The 18548-nt window shown below is 41.9% G+C and overlaps 2 protein-coding genes across 6 annotated transcripts in view; both read left to right on the top strand.

The window, feature by feature from the left end:
• The first annotated feature begins 256 nt into the window (after positions 1 to 256).
• smpd4 (sphingomyelin phosphodiesterase 4) lies at positions 257 to 15161 on the top strand. Of its 3 annotated transcripts, none has more exons than XM_010877929.4 (20): positions 257 to 368; positions 1548 to 1631; positions 2192 to 2278; positions 5816 to 5952; positions 6132 to 6207; positions 6314 to 6422; positions 6515 to 6567; positions 6674 to 6825; positions 7026 to 7158; positions 7244 to 7315; positions 10024 to 10113; positions 10902 to 11050; positions 11172 to 11262; positions 11382 to 11479; positions 11588 to 11751; positions 11870 to 12075; positions 12988 to 13218; positions 13320 to 13451; positions 13542 to 13670; positions 13865 to 15161. In XM_010877929.4, the coding sequence occupies exons 2-20, from the start codon at positions 1593 to 1595 to the stop codon at positions 14192 to 14194; spliced, it is 2478 nt and encodes an 825-aa protein (XP_010876231.3). In that variant the 5' UTR covers positions 257 to 368; positions 1548 to 1592; the 3' UTR covers positions 14195 to 15161. The 3 variants fall into 3 exon arrangements, with proteins under 3 accessions (XP_010876231.3, XP_010876230.3, XP_010876233.3); XM_010877928.4 differs by having other exon boundaries at positions 10024 to 10161; XM_010877931.4 differs by lacking the exon at positions 10024 to 10113 and having other exon boundaries at positions 258 to 368.
• Positions 15162 to 15856: 695 nt separating this feature from the next.
• Positions 15857 to 18548, top strand: part of si:ch211-222n4.2 (uncharacterized protein LOC101885505 homolog) — a 10796-nt gene continuing 8104 nt past the window's right edge. Inside the window, exon 1 of one of the 3 annotated variants that reach the window (XM_020053585.2) lies at positions 15857 to 16457. In XM_020053585.2, the coding sequence (XP_019909144.2) occupies positions 16184 to 16457 (274 nt within the window). In that variant the 5' untranslated portion in view covers positions 15857 to 16183. The remainder of the gene's footprint in view (positions 16458 to 18548) is intronic. The other 2 variants (XM_010877920.4, XM_010877921.4) reach the window with 2 other exon arrangements.

Here is an 18548-nt window from a genome sequence, read left to right as displayed (position 1 = left end):
CAAACATAAAAAGTATAGATTATGCACATATATACAACATATTACATATACAGCTCAAAATGGGAGGTTTAAAACATTTTCTTTGTTATTTGTAAAAGTCCCTGATCGAATTTTATTGATTGACTTGATCATAGAAATCAGAAACACTTATCCAGTGTTAAGGAAATTAATTCCAGATAGCTTGACTCCTTCCCACTTTTAATGTCCACACAGAGGCACTATGACGCACAGTATTCACAAGAAAGTGGGCATTTCGTTTCGTTTTGTTTTACGGTAATTACATCATTTCCGCTTCAGTGTTGCTGTGTGTGATGGGAGACGCGGTAGATTGGAACTGAAGTCGCACAATTTCTTGTCGATGTAGCTTGGTAAGACACATTTTTACCCAGTGTATGTTGTAGTTTTCTTTTCTGTGAGATGAGGCTATAGTATTTTAGCAAAACAAACTGCTTGGTCAGCCCTGTGATTGTTATATACTGCTGCATGCCACACAAACTGTCAGCGGGGTTAGCTGCTAAGCTAAGCATGCGCGGTACTAGTTACAGAAAGTGGTGGATGTTACACAGGTATTCTGCCTTAAAGTAGTACCAGACCGAAGAGGTCAATTTTTTTCTCCTTAGAGCTCAGAAGAATATAAACATAATTAAATCTCTAAATTTTGGCCTACCTCAGAAATACGTTTGGTACTCACAAAAATATGGGGTGTCGTCGGAAAGGAACTAATATTAATAATCGCCACCATCGCGTTAGAACAATACTGTACGCGCATAATAATGCAGGTACTGTAGGCCTTCTTCAAGCAAATCTAGCCATGTATTTTTGTCACAGTGCAGTGGACAATAGTACAACATTGACATTCGAATCCAATTGCAGCCATAAAAAGACCCAGTTTTTGTATAGCAGCTAGAAATGTCAATTGTATAGAACCCACTATTACAGCACTTAGTCACAAATTACTGCAGTAAGCCTTTTTTATCCTGAAAGTCTATAATTTGCTGATATGGGGTCCTGCTTGCTCTGGGTGTTACTTATTCAAATAAATCAAATTAGTTTAAATACTTATTTCTAATGAACGACTCAGAGATTGGTCAGTAAAAATAGTACACATTTTTATCACTAGTGCATTGCTTATTACAGGTTGATATCGTTTTGCCCCTCCATTGGGGTACAGAGAGAAATATGCCTTCATCTTTGATTGACAAGCATTCATATTAGCTCCAAAATTGCTTGTTTATATTGTTTATTCTTTTACATTAAATATCATGTTTTTTTTTCTCTTTTCCTACCTGTAAATGTTTTCATAAATACTAATAATATTTACGTTTTAGTAATATAATATGCGCTCTTATCCAGAGCATCCTGCAGGAGCAATTATTAAGAACGGAACGAGAGGTTTTTCACCAAGGCCATTGTGAAATATCTCCATAAGGAGCAATTTCATTCATAAATAATTATGGCTAGATATATTAGCTAGCTAGTTGTTTGCTTGACAAAAGAATCAACAATGCCAAAGCCACTGAATCCTTTCTGGTTTCCTGCATACCCAGGTGTCAAGAGGATTCTGAACTGACTCATCGCATCAAGGTTCTTCTATGGCTGCCCAAGCCCTGCAGCAGCCCAGTTTCCTTCTGGTTAGTGGCAGTTAGTGCTCTGTTACTGCTGATATGTGAATTTGACATCCACACATTACACTGAAAGATGCCGCTAGAGATTCTTTAACCATCATCAAGATGACTGTCTTCACTTAATTTTTAACAAAGTGTCCACTGAAATGCCTGTGTCTGATGTGTTCAGTTGATTTGCAAAGGGGTCCTCCGAAAGACGGGGCAACTGGGCAGAACGGTCTAGTTTTGGGTGGTTAGTAATCAAATATGGTTGCTTTGCCTCCTCCCCCTTGAGCGCCTGTGGTCTCAATCGAGGTGGAACGAGTGCATTCCTTCCAGAATGTAAGATTCTGATCTAGACGTCTTGGTTGAGCGAGCAGCACGATAAGAGCCAGAACGTGTCGGATGTGCTTCGGAAGACACACAGTATCTCAATATCGACTGTGTTAAGTTCACTGGGAGTGGCTGTGATGAATCGGTGCACCGGCACCCTCCGGTTGTTCCTGGCTTCTGTTGTCAAATGGAGAAGTGGCACTCTCCAGCTGGTACTGGTATCGGCTGTAATTATCTTTTCCTTCTTTTTATAGGCCAACCTGAAAGAGAACTCTACAACCAAGCCCTTTCTCCAGCGTTGCCAGGAGCTGGTGAAAGTTATTGATGACTATCCCGCAAAGGTGAAGTTGGCCGATCTTCCATTTGTTCATGAGATTTAAATGTTGTCCTTAATGGAATGATTCACCCTCAACCCGCGAAACTGATATCAATTTGACGTTCTGTCAGTGGGGGTAATACCTTTAGCAATTGTTTTACCATGTCCCCACCCCCTTTGTTTAGCAAACCTAAATTACATGAGGTGTAACAAGTCACCTTTAAAATCATGCAGAAAGTTAATTGTCCACTGATTCGTATGCTTTCATGGTAAATTCTTACATGGGCAACAGTATGTGAACATCTGCATGTTGTACATCTCCTTAGAAAGTCATGGGGATTAATATGGTGGTGTTCGTCGCCCTTTTGCTGTTATATCAGCCTCCACTCTTCTGGGAATGCCAGAATTCTCTAGAAAGTCATTGTATGCTGCATTACGATTTCTCTTCAATGGAACTAATTGGCCTTGCACAAACCATGAAAAACGGCCCCAGACCATTTGTGCAGTTAGCGTTTTCCTTGGATCTGCCAAATCCATATTAGTCAATAAGACTGCCTGTGGTGAAGTGTGATACAGTTGTGCTCCCCTGGCAGAAGTTTGCATACCCTGGCAGAAATTGTGAAATCTAGGCATTGGTTTTGAAAGTAGGACTGATCATGCAAAAGTCTTATTTAAGGATAGTGATCATATGAAGCCATTTATTATCACATAGTTGTTTGGCTCCTTTTTAAATCATAATGATAACAGAAATGGCCCTGAACAAAAGTTTACATACCCTTGAATGTTTGGCCTTGTTACAGACACATAAGGTGACACACAGGTGAAAATGGCATTTAAAGGTGAATTTCCCACACGTGGCTTTTTAAATTTTAATAAGTGTCTGTGTATAAATAGTCAATGATTTTGTTAGCGTGGATTCACTGAGCAAGCTAGATACTGAGGCATGGGGAGCAGAAAATAACTGTCAAAAGACCTGCGAAGCAAGGTAATGGAACTTTTATAAAGATGGAAAAGGACATATAAAGATATACAAGTCAGTACTGTACTGTTCAATCACTTAAGATGTGGAATCCGTGGAACTCTTGATACCAAGCCATGGTCAGTTAGACTAAGAAGGATTTCAGCCAAACTGCCAGAAGAATTGTTCAGGATACAAAGAAAAATCCACAGGTAACCTCAGGAGAAATACTGGCTGCTCTGGAAAAAGACAGTGTGGGTGTTTCAAGGAGCGCAATATGACGATACTTGAGCAAAAATGAGCTGCATGGTCGAGTTGCCACAAAAAAGCCCAGTTACAGTATGCCCAACAACACCTTGATACCCCTCACAGCTTCTGGCACACTGTAATTTGGAGTGACGAGACCAAAATAGAGCTTTATGGTCACAACCATAAGCTCTATGTTTGGAGAGGGGTCAACAAGGCCTATAGTGAACAGAATACAATCCCCACTGTGAAGCATGGTGGTTGCTCACTGAGGTTTTGGGGGTATGTGAGCTCTAAAGTCACAGGGAATCTTGTGAAAATGTATGACAAGATGAATGCAGCATGATATCAGAAAATTCTGGCAGGCAATTTGCATTCTTCTGCAAAAAAGCTGCGCATGGGACGCTCTTGGACTCTCTTTCCAGCATGACAATGACCCTAAGCACAAGGCCAAGTTGACCCTTCAGCAGAAAAAGGTGAAGGCTCTGGAGTGACCATCACAGACTCCTGACCTAATATCATCAAGCCACTCTGGGGAGATCTCAAACATGCAGTTCAGGCACAACGACCAAAGACTTTGCATGACCTGGAGGCATTTTGCCAAATGAATGGGCAGCTATACCACCTGCAAAAATTTAGGACCTCATAGACAACTATTACAAAAGACTGCACACTGTCATTGATGGTAAATGGGGCAATACACAGTATTCATCATCCTATTCTTTATTCAGGACACATAAAAATGGTCCATAGCACTATTAAGAACATGTTTTGTTTTATGATTGTGCCATTCTGTTATGACCTACAGTTGAATGTGAATCCCATAAGAAATAAAAGACATGTTTTGCCTGCTCACTCATGTTTTCTTTACAAATGGTACATATGTTACCAATTCTCAAAGGGTATGCAAACGTTTGAGCACAACTGTATATCTCTCCAAAGAACGTTTCCAGTTTCATGTGCTAATGTAGCTTCCAGAGTCAAGTTGTACTGAATGTTGAAACCACAGACAGATTAGCTTTTCTTGCTTCATGCTTCAGCTCTCTGCATTTCTGTGAGCTTTTTGCCTACCATTTTGCAGCTGAGCTATTGTTGTTCCCAGAAATGTCCACTTCACCATTACAGCACATAAAAATTTGTCTAACTGACTTGCTGGATTTAAAGCCTTGAGTCTGCCTAGGGGCACAGACAAGACAATTATTAAGTGGAAGGTGTATGAAACTGCCAAGACGATCAGGACGTCCCTGCAAATGTGATGACTTAGCAAGTAGTCGACTGATCAGAGAGGCTGAAAAGAGAACGATGCCAGCTTTTTACAAAGCCTTGCAAATGACAGGCTTTTATGGACAAGACTGGGTATATGATAAAAGCCCAAGCACATTAGTCATTTTTAGCTCTGCCATTTTTCCATGTTTGGGTACAGGAAAAATTGAGGATATCAGGAAGCTTGTGGGGACCACAGAGTGGGAATGTGAGGTTGAAAATGCATTCTGGCAAGTTGATGTGCATCCTCAGAATGGGGTGTTAGAAATCAACTGTTTCGTATAGTGTTTGAAATAATAATCGCATACACTTCGACAGGGGCAAGTAGCAATATTGCCTGCAGCCTTGTGTGGATTAACATTCTTGAAAGTCATACTCGGTGTCCACATAGAACGTGAGCCCACTGACCGCATAAGCAGCAGGAGCCCCCCCCCCATGCAAAGTTTTCTCCTTTGTAGTCAGTTGTTGTCAGAAGTCCCTGCCATATTCTCGTTTCTGGCGCAGTGAGTAGTGACCTGAATTTGTCCTTATAATAACCCTTTTTAAAGGTCATAGGCTGCCTTGTATTTATAAGATGGAACATGCTGTCAGTTCGGCAATGTGGCTATTAATCCTTTTTTTTTTTTTCTTGATTACTTGTTTTCATAGTCACTAGTTTAAAATGTATTTTGTACATTCGGTTGTGTTGCTATTGAAACAGTTAGGTTAAAGGCTGTCCAATAAGTCATCCAGAATTCCATGGGCGTCACAGCCCTACCCACGGGGAATGTGTAGCAGCTGTTACTGTGGGTTCTGTGGGATCAGAGGGAATCGGGCCGGGAGGATGCCGTCTGGAAACCATGGTCTCTAGAACAGCTGCTGTGGTGTGTGTGTTAGTGTGCGTGCGCGCGCCTTGCTATCCAACTGTGGCCCTGTTTAATCAGTCAGCATGTCAGCTTTGTGCCTGTATCTGGATGGGCTAAACTCAGCCTGGTTAACGAGCGCATTCGCCTTCCGCCGGACCTTTCCTTTCCAGTTCCTCTGACATGGACGTGGAGGGTGACTTAAGGGGGAACAATGGAGGCGTGCTTTAGTGACTGAGCTCTTCCTCCTCAGGAGCTGCACCTGATCTTCCCCTGGCTGGTAGAGAGCGTTTTTGGGAGTCTGGATGGGGTCATCACGGGCTGGAACCTGCGATTCCTGCAGGCACGCAGCAACGAGTACAACATTGTCATGGAATTTCTGGATCCTAGGTAGGCTCAGTAGGCTCCATTGGTGTTGTTTTGGGCTGCAGTATGTCTCGTTGCATTACAGCCAAATGTCAGGCACAAGAGCCGCTGCCGAGCCAGTTCCCTCTCCCATTTCATCCTGGGAGGGATAATTAAGTACTATACCATATACTGAATTCCTTCTGCTTAAATGTTCTTTCCAGTGGGCCAATGATGAAGCTTGTTTACAAACTCCAAGCAGAAGAGTACAAGTATGAAATACCTGTCAGCTTTCTACCTGTAAGTCTCAGCTGTCTTTAAACAGTACTTAATCTTAATGTGATATGTAGCGAGGTGTTCCACAACAGGGATTGGTGCAAAGCTTAGTTGTTATTCTGTCTTGCAGGGTCCAGTAAAGGCATCCATTCAGGAAGGCGTCCTCCCTGATTGCCCACTTTTTCACAACAAGTTGCAGTTTCCTCCGTCTGGTCTGCAAACACTAAGCCTAGCACTCAGTATCCTTGATACCCAGACCTCAACTTCTCACAGAAAGACAATGTTTTAAACAATTGTTTTAGTCTAATGTTATGTCCTTAACCATCTTCAGATCCCTTTGAATATTACATGTTCATGTTTGCCTCTAGCCTGATCACACCAAAGGTAAACAATGCTCATCTATCAGTAATTGTTGATTGTGGGCTATAACGTCCATAAAACAAAAATCTGACTTATTTGATCTCATAAGTGTTATGTTGTGTTTTCACAGAACTACCCTCCAGGCCAGCATGTGAGCAGTTCAGACACTGCGTATTTTGTGCTGGTTGACACCTATCTGAAGTACTTCCTCCCTACAGAGGGCAGTGTTCCCCCTTCTCCATTTCCAGACAACAGAGGCTCTGTGTCTCCTCCTGCTCCCAGGTAGTCAACATTGGGGATTTATCAAGTCAAGTGTAACTGAGAGAGCTTTGTGAGATTTGTGATAAGTAGGAGAACTTTGGAAAGATGTTTTTCCTTTGCCTCCCTTTGCTTTCCTTCTGCTACAACTCCGAGCTCACTGGGGTGTCTTTGCTTTCCTTCTGCTACAACTCCGAGCTCACTGGGGTGTCTTTGCTTTCTAGGGCTCCCAGCGTTCCGTTTGCGGGGTATGGCATCCACAGCACCAGCCTCCTCAAGCGCCACATTACCCATCAGCCCTCAGTCACCGCTGACCCTGCAGCCCAGGAGATCTGGAGGTCAGAGGCTTTACTACAGGTGAGACTCCATCTTAATTTGTTCTGAAAGTGTTTCGGGATACGTGACTAAGTCTGCGCTCTCTTATTTTTCTGTTCCCCCCCAGGTGTTTGTGGAGATCTGGCTGCATCACTACTCTCTGGAGATGTACCAGAAACTGCAGTCCCCCCAGGTGAAGGTAAGTAAATAACCCATCCCACCACCAGGCTCCCCTGTCCTCCCCTTCCCCTGCACTGCAGCACTGCACGGCTGACTGGCTAATCACAACCTCCTCTCCCCTTCGAGTATCATGAATAGGCCTACCTCCACCCACCCTCAGACATGGACTCCGCTTGGTCATTTGCATAAAATGAACCTGTCCTCTGGCTATGACTTTGGGGATACAACCATTACTATTTGGTAGAAGGGGATAGTGCCATCTGATAATCACTTGCACGACTCCACACCTGGGCTATAGAAATGCAGTTTGTGTCTATCTGCTTTGTGCTGCATTCTCGGGTAAACTAGTGTTGCACACTACACAAACATTTTGGAACTTTAAACCTTAATTTTTGCTTTTTGCTTTTCATTTTTGGTGAATCTTTTATCGAATGTGGTTAGGCACTGTTATGGGGATGTGATTATGTACCTGCTCTTTGCCATGGTATCATTTCAGTATCAAGTATCATCATACTTCGAATCAAAGTGTAAAATTCTGTTGTTGTGACAACACTAGGATATACAAAATGTATTTTGTGTCTTTGATGGTAATTGGGAAGTCAGGCACAAGGTCTGTCCTCAGTTTGTAGTCTTTAATCTTCTTTTTAAGGACGGGCACAAATATGGAAAGTATAATCAGTGGCGTATATCAGTGGTGTTTTCTAAACTTGCTATCTGTATCATATTGAATTTTAAGAAGAAACTAACTACCTAACTGTACAGGGGTTAACTATCATAAACGTTGATTAAAGTGGGTGTTAAACGCCAGCAGAAACTAAAGAATTAATGTAAAGTAAACATGTATGGCAAAACCACTATAAACGTTGCTATCTGATAGCTAGTGATAATGTTCGGTTCCTGGATAATGTTACTTTTCATGTATGAAGGATTTCAGGAGAATTGATACTATTCACACTTGGTAGTATCAATTGTACCAAAGAATAATTGCAGTAATAATTGTCTGTAAATTATTGTGCCCTACATAAGTATTGGAACAGTGAAGTCAAATTTGCTATTTTTGTTGTACACTCAAGACATGAAAATACGATTAAAAGATGAACGTGATGTTTAAAGCAAAAGTAAAAACTTTGACATTACTGTCCCAATACCTATCAAGAGTGCTGTATATCCAACCTTTGCAAGTGGGACAGAAAAAGTCAGTCTAGTCATCATGATGTGGAACCTTCACTTTTACAAGATGATGGGACGGACTGCGAAACCTCAAATGGTGTATCTAAATAACAGCAGGGAGGGCAGTGTGGACATAACCCTAGAAAAATATGTTTTGAAATGTGTGACAGCCACACAAGGATGACCTTGCAGGTGTTAACACCTTCTACGGGCTGTATGGCTGGTGAACTAGTCCAGTTTACTCTGTCTACTGCCAATTTCATATTGGTGATCACCATCAAAATGATCCAAGTAAAATGACAAACCAATTTTACCTGAAAGGTGGTCTTAATTGTTATGGATGGTTTTCCTTTTTTGGTTGCTGAATTATTGTCCTATGGGCAGCTGCAGGGCAAATTTACTGCACCAATTTGGCATGTGTATCTGGTAGTAGTGCTTCTGCTTTACTCGCGCCCTGTGCATGCTGCTTGTGGCTACTTATTGATTTGCTCTTGGCTGTTCTACATGTTGGGCTGCTCAGCTGGTTATCATCTCCACGCGTCACTTGAATATTTAACATTTACATGTCAGTCTTGTAGCATACTCTCCTATCCAAGTCAAATTTAAAGTAGTGACTACTTACATTTTCAGATTATTCTTACTGGCCCCTTTGGGTATCAACTTCACAACCCTGGTGTTGCGAGCTCCATGATGTGCTAAGCCAAACGACTGCATATCACCACACTTCCATTATCCACACACTCAAATCTCCAAAGGAGTACAGGCCTTCCCATTCTAGCTGGCCCTTAGTAGTCTAGGCTACAGTCTATCCCATTCCAGCTGGCCCTTAGTAGTCTAGGCTACAGTCTATCCCATTCCAGCTGGCCCTTAGTAGTCTTGGCTACAGTCTATCCCATTCCAGCTGGCCCTTAGTAGTCTAGGCTACAGTCTATTCCATTCCAGCTGGCCCTTAGTAGTCTAGGCTACAGTCTATCCCATTCCAGCTGGCCCTTAGTAGTCTAGGCTACAGTCTATCCCATTCCAGCTGGCCCTTAGTAGTCTAGGCTACAGTCTATGCCATTTTTGTTACATTGTTTAGAGGTCATCCAGAGAGGGTAAGAGATGCAGTACCCCCTTTTAATCCTGAGAAACATCCGGTCTTGGCCAATTAACTGAAACAAATCTTTTACCTGTGAACCGTTCAAATGTCTTTAACACATCTGTTATTAACCATGTGTGGTTTTCTGTGCCTCTCGTTGATCGGGATATTAACTGTTTAAAGCCCATTCTCTCATGGGTGTGAAAAGGGAGCACTGCATCATCTTAGCTGTCATAGCATTGTGTTCCTGTGGTCAATTATTTTTGTTCTTGTCCTTGTGTTCTGTTTTTCCACTTCTCTTTACTATATCTATATGTTCTTGGATTCACTCCTTTTCCAATGCACCATCCCTTTTCTCCTTTTCTATGATCATATTCGCCTCACTCCTTCCCTTTCTCTTCACCCTCTCTCTCTGTTTCCCCACTGTGTTTTTGTTGGTTTTCCTCCTCTTCCTCCCCTGGTTGTGATGGGTCGTACAGCTGGCGCTGCTGCAGTATCGCCTCAGTCTGTCCAGCATGCCGTGCCAACCCCTGACCCCTCCTGGCTCTGGGACCCTCAACACGTACCAAGTACTTTCCCCCTTTCATTCACTCCCACTCCCACGGGTCCTGCTGGAGGTAAACTTAGCCCCTAAGGACAGAGTAGCCTTAAGGTTAGGATGTCAAGGGTACTTCTCTTGAAGAAAGCAAGGCCGTTACGTTGCATTTTATTAAACCATTTTGCCTGGCTGGCCCAACCAGTGAAATACACATCTGTTTCATATGGCACCGTGTTAACGTTATGTCAAATATCTCGGTAGGATCTGTCCAATAGAGAAGTATCCTTGAAAGAAGAATGAGCCCTCAAACCATACTGTTGTTGTTTTTAGATTTTCTGTGTTTGTGTGTGTGTGTCATTTCATATAAAGCATGTCCTGCTGATGTCTGGTGTTGCACACTATCCTGTGGTTAACGTGTCCCAGTTTTGTCTAATTCTTCCATCTATGCAAAAACACTACTACTATATACACAGTGCATCAACTACTAAATCGCCCAAATCATTTTGATAATCATAAATCATCTACTTTCCTCATTCTAATAATGGATCTGTATCTGTTTGAAGTATGTGCCTGTTTCTGAGCAAGACACAGGTGAAATGTCACAAGCTAAGCGGTAACAACAGTTTCGGTTGATGAATTGAGCAATTTACAATATGTTTCTTAAGCTGAGTTATTTGACAAACGGTAACCATTGCAAAGGGTTCATAGGATTAGGGGTATGTTCCAAGCCCACTATGTGATTGGGTATCGGTGTCTGTGGAGCTTAGTGTCATTGGCTGCTGTCCCTGTGGATTTGTGTATGACTGGCTGCTGTTTCAGGAGCCCTTCACCCCAACAGAAGAGCATGTTCTGGTGGTGCGTCTGCTGGTGAAGCACCTCCATGCCTTCTCCTGCAGCTTAAAGCCGGAGCAGGTGTCCTCCTCACCCTCAGCCCACTCCCACACTAGCCCCCTAGAGGAGTTCAAGAGGTGAGCTGAGCAGTGAGCACCCTTAGGCTCAGACATGAGTGTCCCCATTCTCCCCAGCATCAACTTCAAATAGAGTTTTGTCTAATTCGCAATGTCCCTGTCACTGTTAATGTCACTGTAGGGTGGTGGTCCAGCGTTTTGTGCAGCAGAAGCTCTATGTGTTTCTCCAACACTGCTTTGGTCACTGGCCTTTAGATGCCTCCTTCAGAGCGGTGGGTATCACACTTCAAATCCACATTCTTCCCAGGTGGGCTGGGGTGTTGTCAATCAAACCTTTCTCATTAAGTCCATCTAACACAATTTACTGCCCCCACATTCTGTCTGTGTTCAGGTCCTGGAGACATGGCTTAGCTACATCCAGCCTTGGAGGTACACAGGAGAGAAGACCACTTCTCCGACAGATCCAATCCAAGGTGTACCTGATAAATGGTGAGCTTAGATTAAAAGTGTACCTGAGAAATGTTAGCAGTGCTTCCGTTCAAGGTATAACTCTGAGGGAATGACTAGCATTGACCAGTTATTCCTCTTTTCTTTCAGGGCCTCATTTGTTCAGGAAAACCTGCTTATGTACACAAAGCTCTTTCAGGGCTTCCTAAACAGGGTGGTACGCACAGACCTGGTCAATGTCCAAAACGCACTAATGGTCTTCAGGGTGGCCAAAGTCTTTGCTCAGCCAAACCTATCAGAGATGATACAGAAAGGTAATGGCGAACACCTTCAGCCAGCGTTATGATGCTTGTTCGATGTAGTGGCCTGTAGTATTACCTGTTCTGACCTGCCTACCATAAACCTGCTCCCGTTTCCCACCTGCCCGCCCAGGAGAGCAGCTGTTTCTGGAGCCAGAGCACGTCCTCCACCACCGGCAGCACCGGGTTTTCCTCACACCGGGCCACGGTGGCAGCTTTCTGTCTGCCCGGCAGCCCATGGCAACAGATGGGGTGTTCAGGGTGAAGAGTCATGTGTATGGCTTGGAGGGCCAGGACTGTCAATACAAACAGATGTTTGGCACAGAGCTGAGAGGCGCGGTGAGTAGTGGATGTCAGTGTGTTCTCTGAAGATATTTGTTGCTGAAGGGGAAAATTTTAATATTTTCTTATTGTCCGAAAATAAATATAAAATGCCACAATCCTTTGAGATCCAGTGTTTTGCAAGAGTCAAAAAACATTTCTAAATCAAGAAACAAGAGAGGGCATGGGCCTAAACGGATGCCATGTTAATGATAGTTGGCTTGAAAATGACAGTTATAAACCACGCTTAAAAAAAATGCCCAAATCCAATAACAAAGCCTGCAAGAAAGATGTTAAAATGTTAGTAATTGAAAAGTTAGTATAAAACAATCTAGCTGGAGCCGCCTGAGCGATTGGCTGTGAATTCCTTGACTTAAGATGACTCGTTGTTCCAACCCATTACATATCCAGTGTATTTATGCTTGGTCACCACCAAACATTAACATACACACACGCGTTTCTATAAAGGAAGGAAAGATATGTACATTATAACACCTGCAGCTAAACAATTAGGTCTGCTAGCCTGTTTACTAGTTTGACATACTTACATTTACACAAGATGTCAGCATCTTAGCTGTGAGAGGGTAAGTATTGCTGCCAGTCATGATGTATGACCCTCTCAGCCAGTGATCCAACTAAAAAAAAGCACTGCACATTGATTGCCTACAATTATACTTTTTTTCTTATGGTAGGAGGAAAGAGGATGAATTGGCCATTTGCAAGCTGGTTTTGTTGACCCATCCAATAGGTGGCATTATCCTATTCCCTGAGCTGGGGCATTGGGATTTGATCTTTAGACCAGAGGGAAAAGTGCCCCTACAGGCCCTCCAAAACATCTTCCAGCATTTGGTGTTCTATCCCAGGACTGACTCTGCTTAGCTTCAGAGGCAAGTCAGCAGTGGTCACTGTTGTCATTCTTCTGTGGTTTAGATCCTGAGGCTCATTCAGATCATTGCTCAGGCGAGGCAAACCGCCAAGAGGATATCAGATCACTCAGCTGAGGTGGCAGCTAACAACTCCTTCATGTCCTGGTTTGGGTTGGGCTTCCCTGACCTTAACCACACCTTAAATGAACGAGAAATGGACGACACCGGCGAGTGTGTCAAGAAGACCCATGAGTTTTTGGAGAGATCACTGGACTACCTCTGTCAGATATTTCGGGTAGGTTAGAGCACTTCAGCCATTGGTATTTACTCAAACCTAATTCTTCAACTCATCTAATCATTTGTTTGTGAAAATATGTCCTGCTGTGTCGTCTGCAGCTGAATACAGGGCAGCTGTCTCAGCTTATGGCCACATTAGGCTCTGGTCAGGATGATGGGAACTCCAGGCAGCTACCTGACTGTATCCAGGGGGATAATGGACTCATCCTCACAGATCTGGGCCGGATGCAGGTCACATTAATTATTCAACTTACCCTTACCACAGACTGGTAGCCCAACTGTATCAAAAAGGGATTCCTGTAAATTGTGATGTTTTTGCAGATCATCAATGGACTGCGTAGATTTGAGATAGAATACCAAGGAGACCCAGAACTTCAGCCAATCAGGAGCTATGAGAATGCGGTCCTGGTCAGACTGCTCTTCAAGATCTCATCTGTCATTAATGAGAGGGTACATGACAAGGCAATTCTTTGCCGTTTTTAAAATGGATATCTTAAACCTGTCAATCATTACTTGGATTAGACCTCAGCAGTGCATTCATTTAACTGTATATATCATTATGTACATCAGTTTTGTACATTGTTTTTGTTTTAGTCAGTTCTGTCTGTGACATATCACCGTGATTGCCCCTCTCACATCCCCAGTTTGGAGGTCAAATGGAAGCACTGTGCTCACGGCCGGACTTCCTGGGCCGGTTGGGACGACACTACCTGGCCAGCCCTGAGGCTGCGGCAGACGGCAAGCAGAGGAGGCCAGAGACACGGCGTACAGCAGAGAGAAACCGGCGACCACGGTTGAGTCTACGCCCTCTAGCCAGCTACAGAGTCCTGCTGATGCTTCTACTTCTCTACATTTTTGGGGCACTGTTCTCTTTTGGCCCAATATCCAGCACTCTGCTCATCCTTACAGGAGGCTTTCTCTATGGACTCTTTATCACCCTGTTTGGAGATAAACTCAGGCTCAAGTCCCACTAGCAGGGATATGACATGGCTTTTCTTCACCACTTGCCTTCATGCTTGGCCACCTGTGTAATAGTGTTTTTAATCATGTAAATAAATGCAAAAGAGCATTGCTTTTTTCAGATATCGTATTGTGGCATTCGAAATCTTTGATTTATTAATCTTTTAAATTTGAGTGGTTTTAAAACATTTGTAACCTCACCATTTATTTACACTGATCTCATCATATTTTGATGTGAAGGAAATATGTTTTAAAACGCATAATGGAATATCAAATGTGGTCCAACGGTCTGAGCAGCTGCCTTTTGATGCACTAGTTCTGCTTTCATTAAAACCTCTTATCTTCCCCACTTCATCTAAAAGAAAAATTGGATAGAAAGATCATGCAATAACTGGGTTGAAAATAACATCACAGTTTTTTGTATATCAAGTGTGATTTACTACCTAGTCGTGTCTACTCTGTTAAATAAAACTGCATTTTGCTGCTGCTGGAGGTTACTAGTGAAACCCCAATTCTATGCACAATATCTTTCCTTATTTATTTATTTTTTTAACCCCATTTTCAAATTTAGCAACCTCATGATGTTGTGACCCCTGGTTTGGGAAACCGTACTAAACCATCGCTGGTTGCCTCACGGATCTCTATCCTTAAAATGGAAATGTCTGGATCTTTGCTAGGTATACCTTAGATTATTTTGCCACAAACTGATAAACCCTTTCTAATTCTAATATGATGGTACCATGTATTTTTGTAGATTATTTTTATTTCTGCACAAATTGTGGTGGTGGTAGTAGTAGTAAAAGGGGAAGTATGTGATATTTCTGTATATCTCCCCCCAAGCCCTGCAATGTTGTGGAAATGGAAGCAATGATTTGAGGCTGGGGCACGCTGCCAGAAATTGATGACATTCCCTGGTTGCTATATGCAATAGTTTGCTTGATTTGTTAAAAAAATTAATAAATGGAACCTAGAAACACCAAATAGCGTTACTATTGCAATTTTATAGCCATTTTAAATTTGTTTTAAATTTAATTGTCAAAATTGATATGTTTCTTTTACCAGGTAAGCCAATTGAGAACCAGTTATGTGTAATGATGACTTGGCAAAAGACATAACAATGCAATACCATCAATCAATCAACCATCAATACAACACAGTTGCACAGAATTCCCAGTTACTCCAAATGAATGAAATACAATATAGCCAAAAAGCAGGTCATATCAATAAATTACTACAATATTAACAGGTAATATACATGAATGATTCTTGCACAAATATTCTAGTCATGAAATAATGTGTAATGTAATTGGTACTTTTAAAGCAGGTTTTAAAAGACACTCATGGGTGTCCACTGATTGTTGCAAACAGGAAAAATTGGGTTTAATGGCAACACCATGTACCCCTTAAATTTTCCCCAGAATTGGCAAATACCTAGACCAATTCGGTTTGGTTTTGAAAATTCTAAATAATTGAAAAAAACAGCCAATAGTGAGAACCAAAGGTTGAAGGTTCTGTTTGATTTTAAAGTAAAGAACAACTGATTAGTCACTTAGTGAGCAATGTCAAGCCAGAACCTGGCTGTCGCAAAGCCTACTTATGTATTTGCATGTTTTTAATCGAAAAGCGAAGGAAGAAAAGCACGGTGTTCTTTACTAGTGGACATGCGCACAAATGTCAGTAAAAGGGCATCAGAGCCAGGTAGTCTGGTTGGCATGGCAACGATGGACCTAGTATAGGGAAATACACTAATACCTGTGAGTAATTGACTTGGACCTTTGCTGATTTTTTAAAAACATCTTAAACATGGCATATTATTGTGTCTGTGTGTGGGGACATCTACAATAAGGCGTTCTGCACGATTGTTAATAATGCGCGTATACTTAGCAAATTACCTGTTGCTGGTTAATTAGCTAGCCAATGTTGTTAGCCATTTACTGTACGACAGCTACAGTACAGTAAGTTAAAGCGTATTTCGTGCTAGTCAACTTAATTGCAGTTTAGCTATGTCAGGCAACAGTCTTCCACCCGTACGACATTTGCCACACTGGTCCCGTGTTGGATGTCTTGAGTTACCACATCCACGTCCTTGGCCGGCCAACCACGTTGATACGCCGTCCGATTCCTCCCCGGCTGTGGACAGAGGCGAAGTCCACTCTTGCCGCGACATGGATATTGTTGCATCGCTCCAGAGGAATATTCAGTTCTTGCAACTACAGCACAAGGAAACCCTACAGAAACTACACGGTGAAATAGATGACCTCAGACGGAAAAATAAAGGTGAGACTATTAACTTGAAATTCACTTTGTAACTCGATAGGACGTACAAAGGAAAAGTACAAACAATGTCAAATCACGATATGAATCCAATCCCCAGCCTAACATGATTTGAAATCAAACCAAGACACGAGGAATGGTTTAACGTTAACGACTGTGCCGCTAAGCTACACGTTTGACTACTGTCGGCATAGCATCTCGACATTAGATAATTTTGTCACGCACTAACGTTTCATTAAGTTTACCTCCACCACAAATCTATAAAATGTATAGCATCTATAAAATGTATAGCTTTTGATACTAGCCGTTTTAACAGTTTATTAGCCAGTAATAGGCTTACTAGCATCTACTAACTTATTACTTGGAATAGTCATAATAATTGAGCAATTGCAGCGAGACTGATGATGAACTATACACTGCCAAAGCTATTTAATTTCTTGACACAAAACGTTCGTTTTTTTTTTTTTCGTGAATGACATTGATACAATAACTATCAATACACTGCGTGCACAAATATTAGGCAAGTGAGTATTTTGATTGTATCATTATTACTATACACATTTTCCAACTCCAAAACATATCAACTTGAATGCTCATTGGATTGTATCCTTTTCAGGTGATATGTATTTGTGTAATGAGGGAGGGTGTGGCAACAGTGAATTACACTTCATATCAAAGTGGGCATAATTATTAGGCAGCTTCATGACCTCAGTTAAAATGGGCCAAAAAAAAGATTTAACTGACACTGAAAAGTAATTAAAAAAAAAAATGCTTTTCAAACGAATGCATCACTCTTGAAATAGCTAAACTATTGAGATGTGACCACCGGACAATCAAAGGTTTTGTTGCGAATAGTCAACTGGGGGTGTAAAAAATGCATGGAGAAGGATAGATGCAAATTAACTGCAAAAGACTTGAGAATAATTAAACGTGAAGCTACCAGGAACCCATCATCCTCCAGTACCATCCTATTTCAGAACTGCAAGGTGTCAAGTGTTCAGAGACATGGCCAAGGTAAAGAAGGCTGAAACACAACCACCACTGAATAAGATTTGAAATGTTCTGTATAGATTGGGCAAAGAAATACTTGAAGACAGATTTTTCAAAGGTTTTATGGACATATTAAATGAGAGTGACTCTTGATGGACCAGATGAATGAGCCCGTGGCTGGATCACTAATGGACACAGCACCACTTCAGTCAGGCACCAGCCAGGTAGAGGAGGGGTACTGGTATGGGCTGCTATCATAAAGGATGAGGTAGATGGACCTTTTTGGGTTGAAGATGGACTGAAACTCAACTCCCAAACCTACTGCCAGTTTCTGGAAGATTTCTTCAAACAGAGGTACAGGAAGAAGTTCTCAGCATTCAAGAAGGCCATGATTTTCATGCAGGACAATGTTCCATCACATGCATCCAAGTACTCTACTGCTTGGCTAGCCAGCAAGGGCCACAAAGATGCCAGAATATTGACCTGGCCCCCTACCTCTCCTGATTTAAATTCTATAGAGTATTTGTGGGCCTTTCTCAATACACCTCTTTGAACAGCGTTTGGGAGGCTGTGGTTGCTTCAGCGAAAGGTAATCGTGGACAGATCAAGAAGACTCCATGGATGGAAGGCTCATGGCAGTTATTGAAAAGAAGGGTGGTAATATTGGTCACTGAATACATTTAATTTATTGTAATTTTGTGTTACTTATTTGTTACACTTTAAAAATGTAGAATAAACACGTGAGTTGGGAGATTTGTTTGCCTAATAATTCTGCACACCAATTGGTGCCTAATAATTCTGTATTATCATGTATTCCCCTGAGAAATATCAAAACTAACTTTTGCTTTGTTTAACATTCAGGTTTGAGGTTCAGTTATATTTTGGATTGACATAAAGCATTGTGATTTTTCAAAAATAAAATAAATCTTTAAATAAGATTTGCCTAATTATTGTGCACGCAGTGTATAGGTGATGATAACTGACTTTTTCATCAAGTGAAAAGACTAGAGAATTGCGTAAACCCCTACTCTTTTACTGCCCAAGTGGTTTTGTTCTAGCCTATATTACCCCAAAAAGCATGAACGGATGCTTACCTCGCACTAC

Source organism: Esox lucius, chromosome 14, assembly GCF_011004845.1.
Source record: "Esox lucius isolate fEsoLuc1 chromosome 14, fEsoLuc1.pri, whole genome shotgun sequence".
Classification (NCBI taxonomy): Eukaryota; Metazoa; Chordata; class Actinopteri; order Esociformes; family Esocidae; genus Esox; species Esox lucius.
This window is presented reverse-complemented; position numbering and strand designations above follow the sequence as displayed.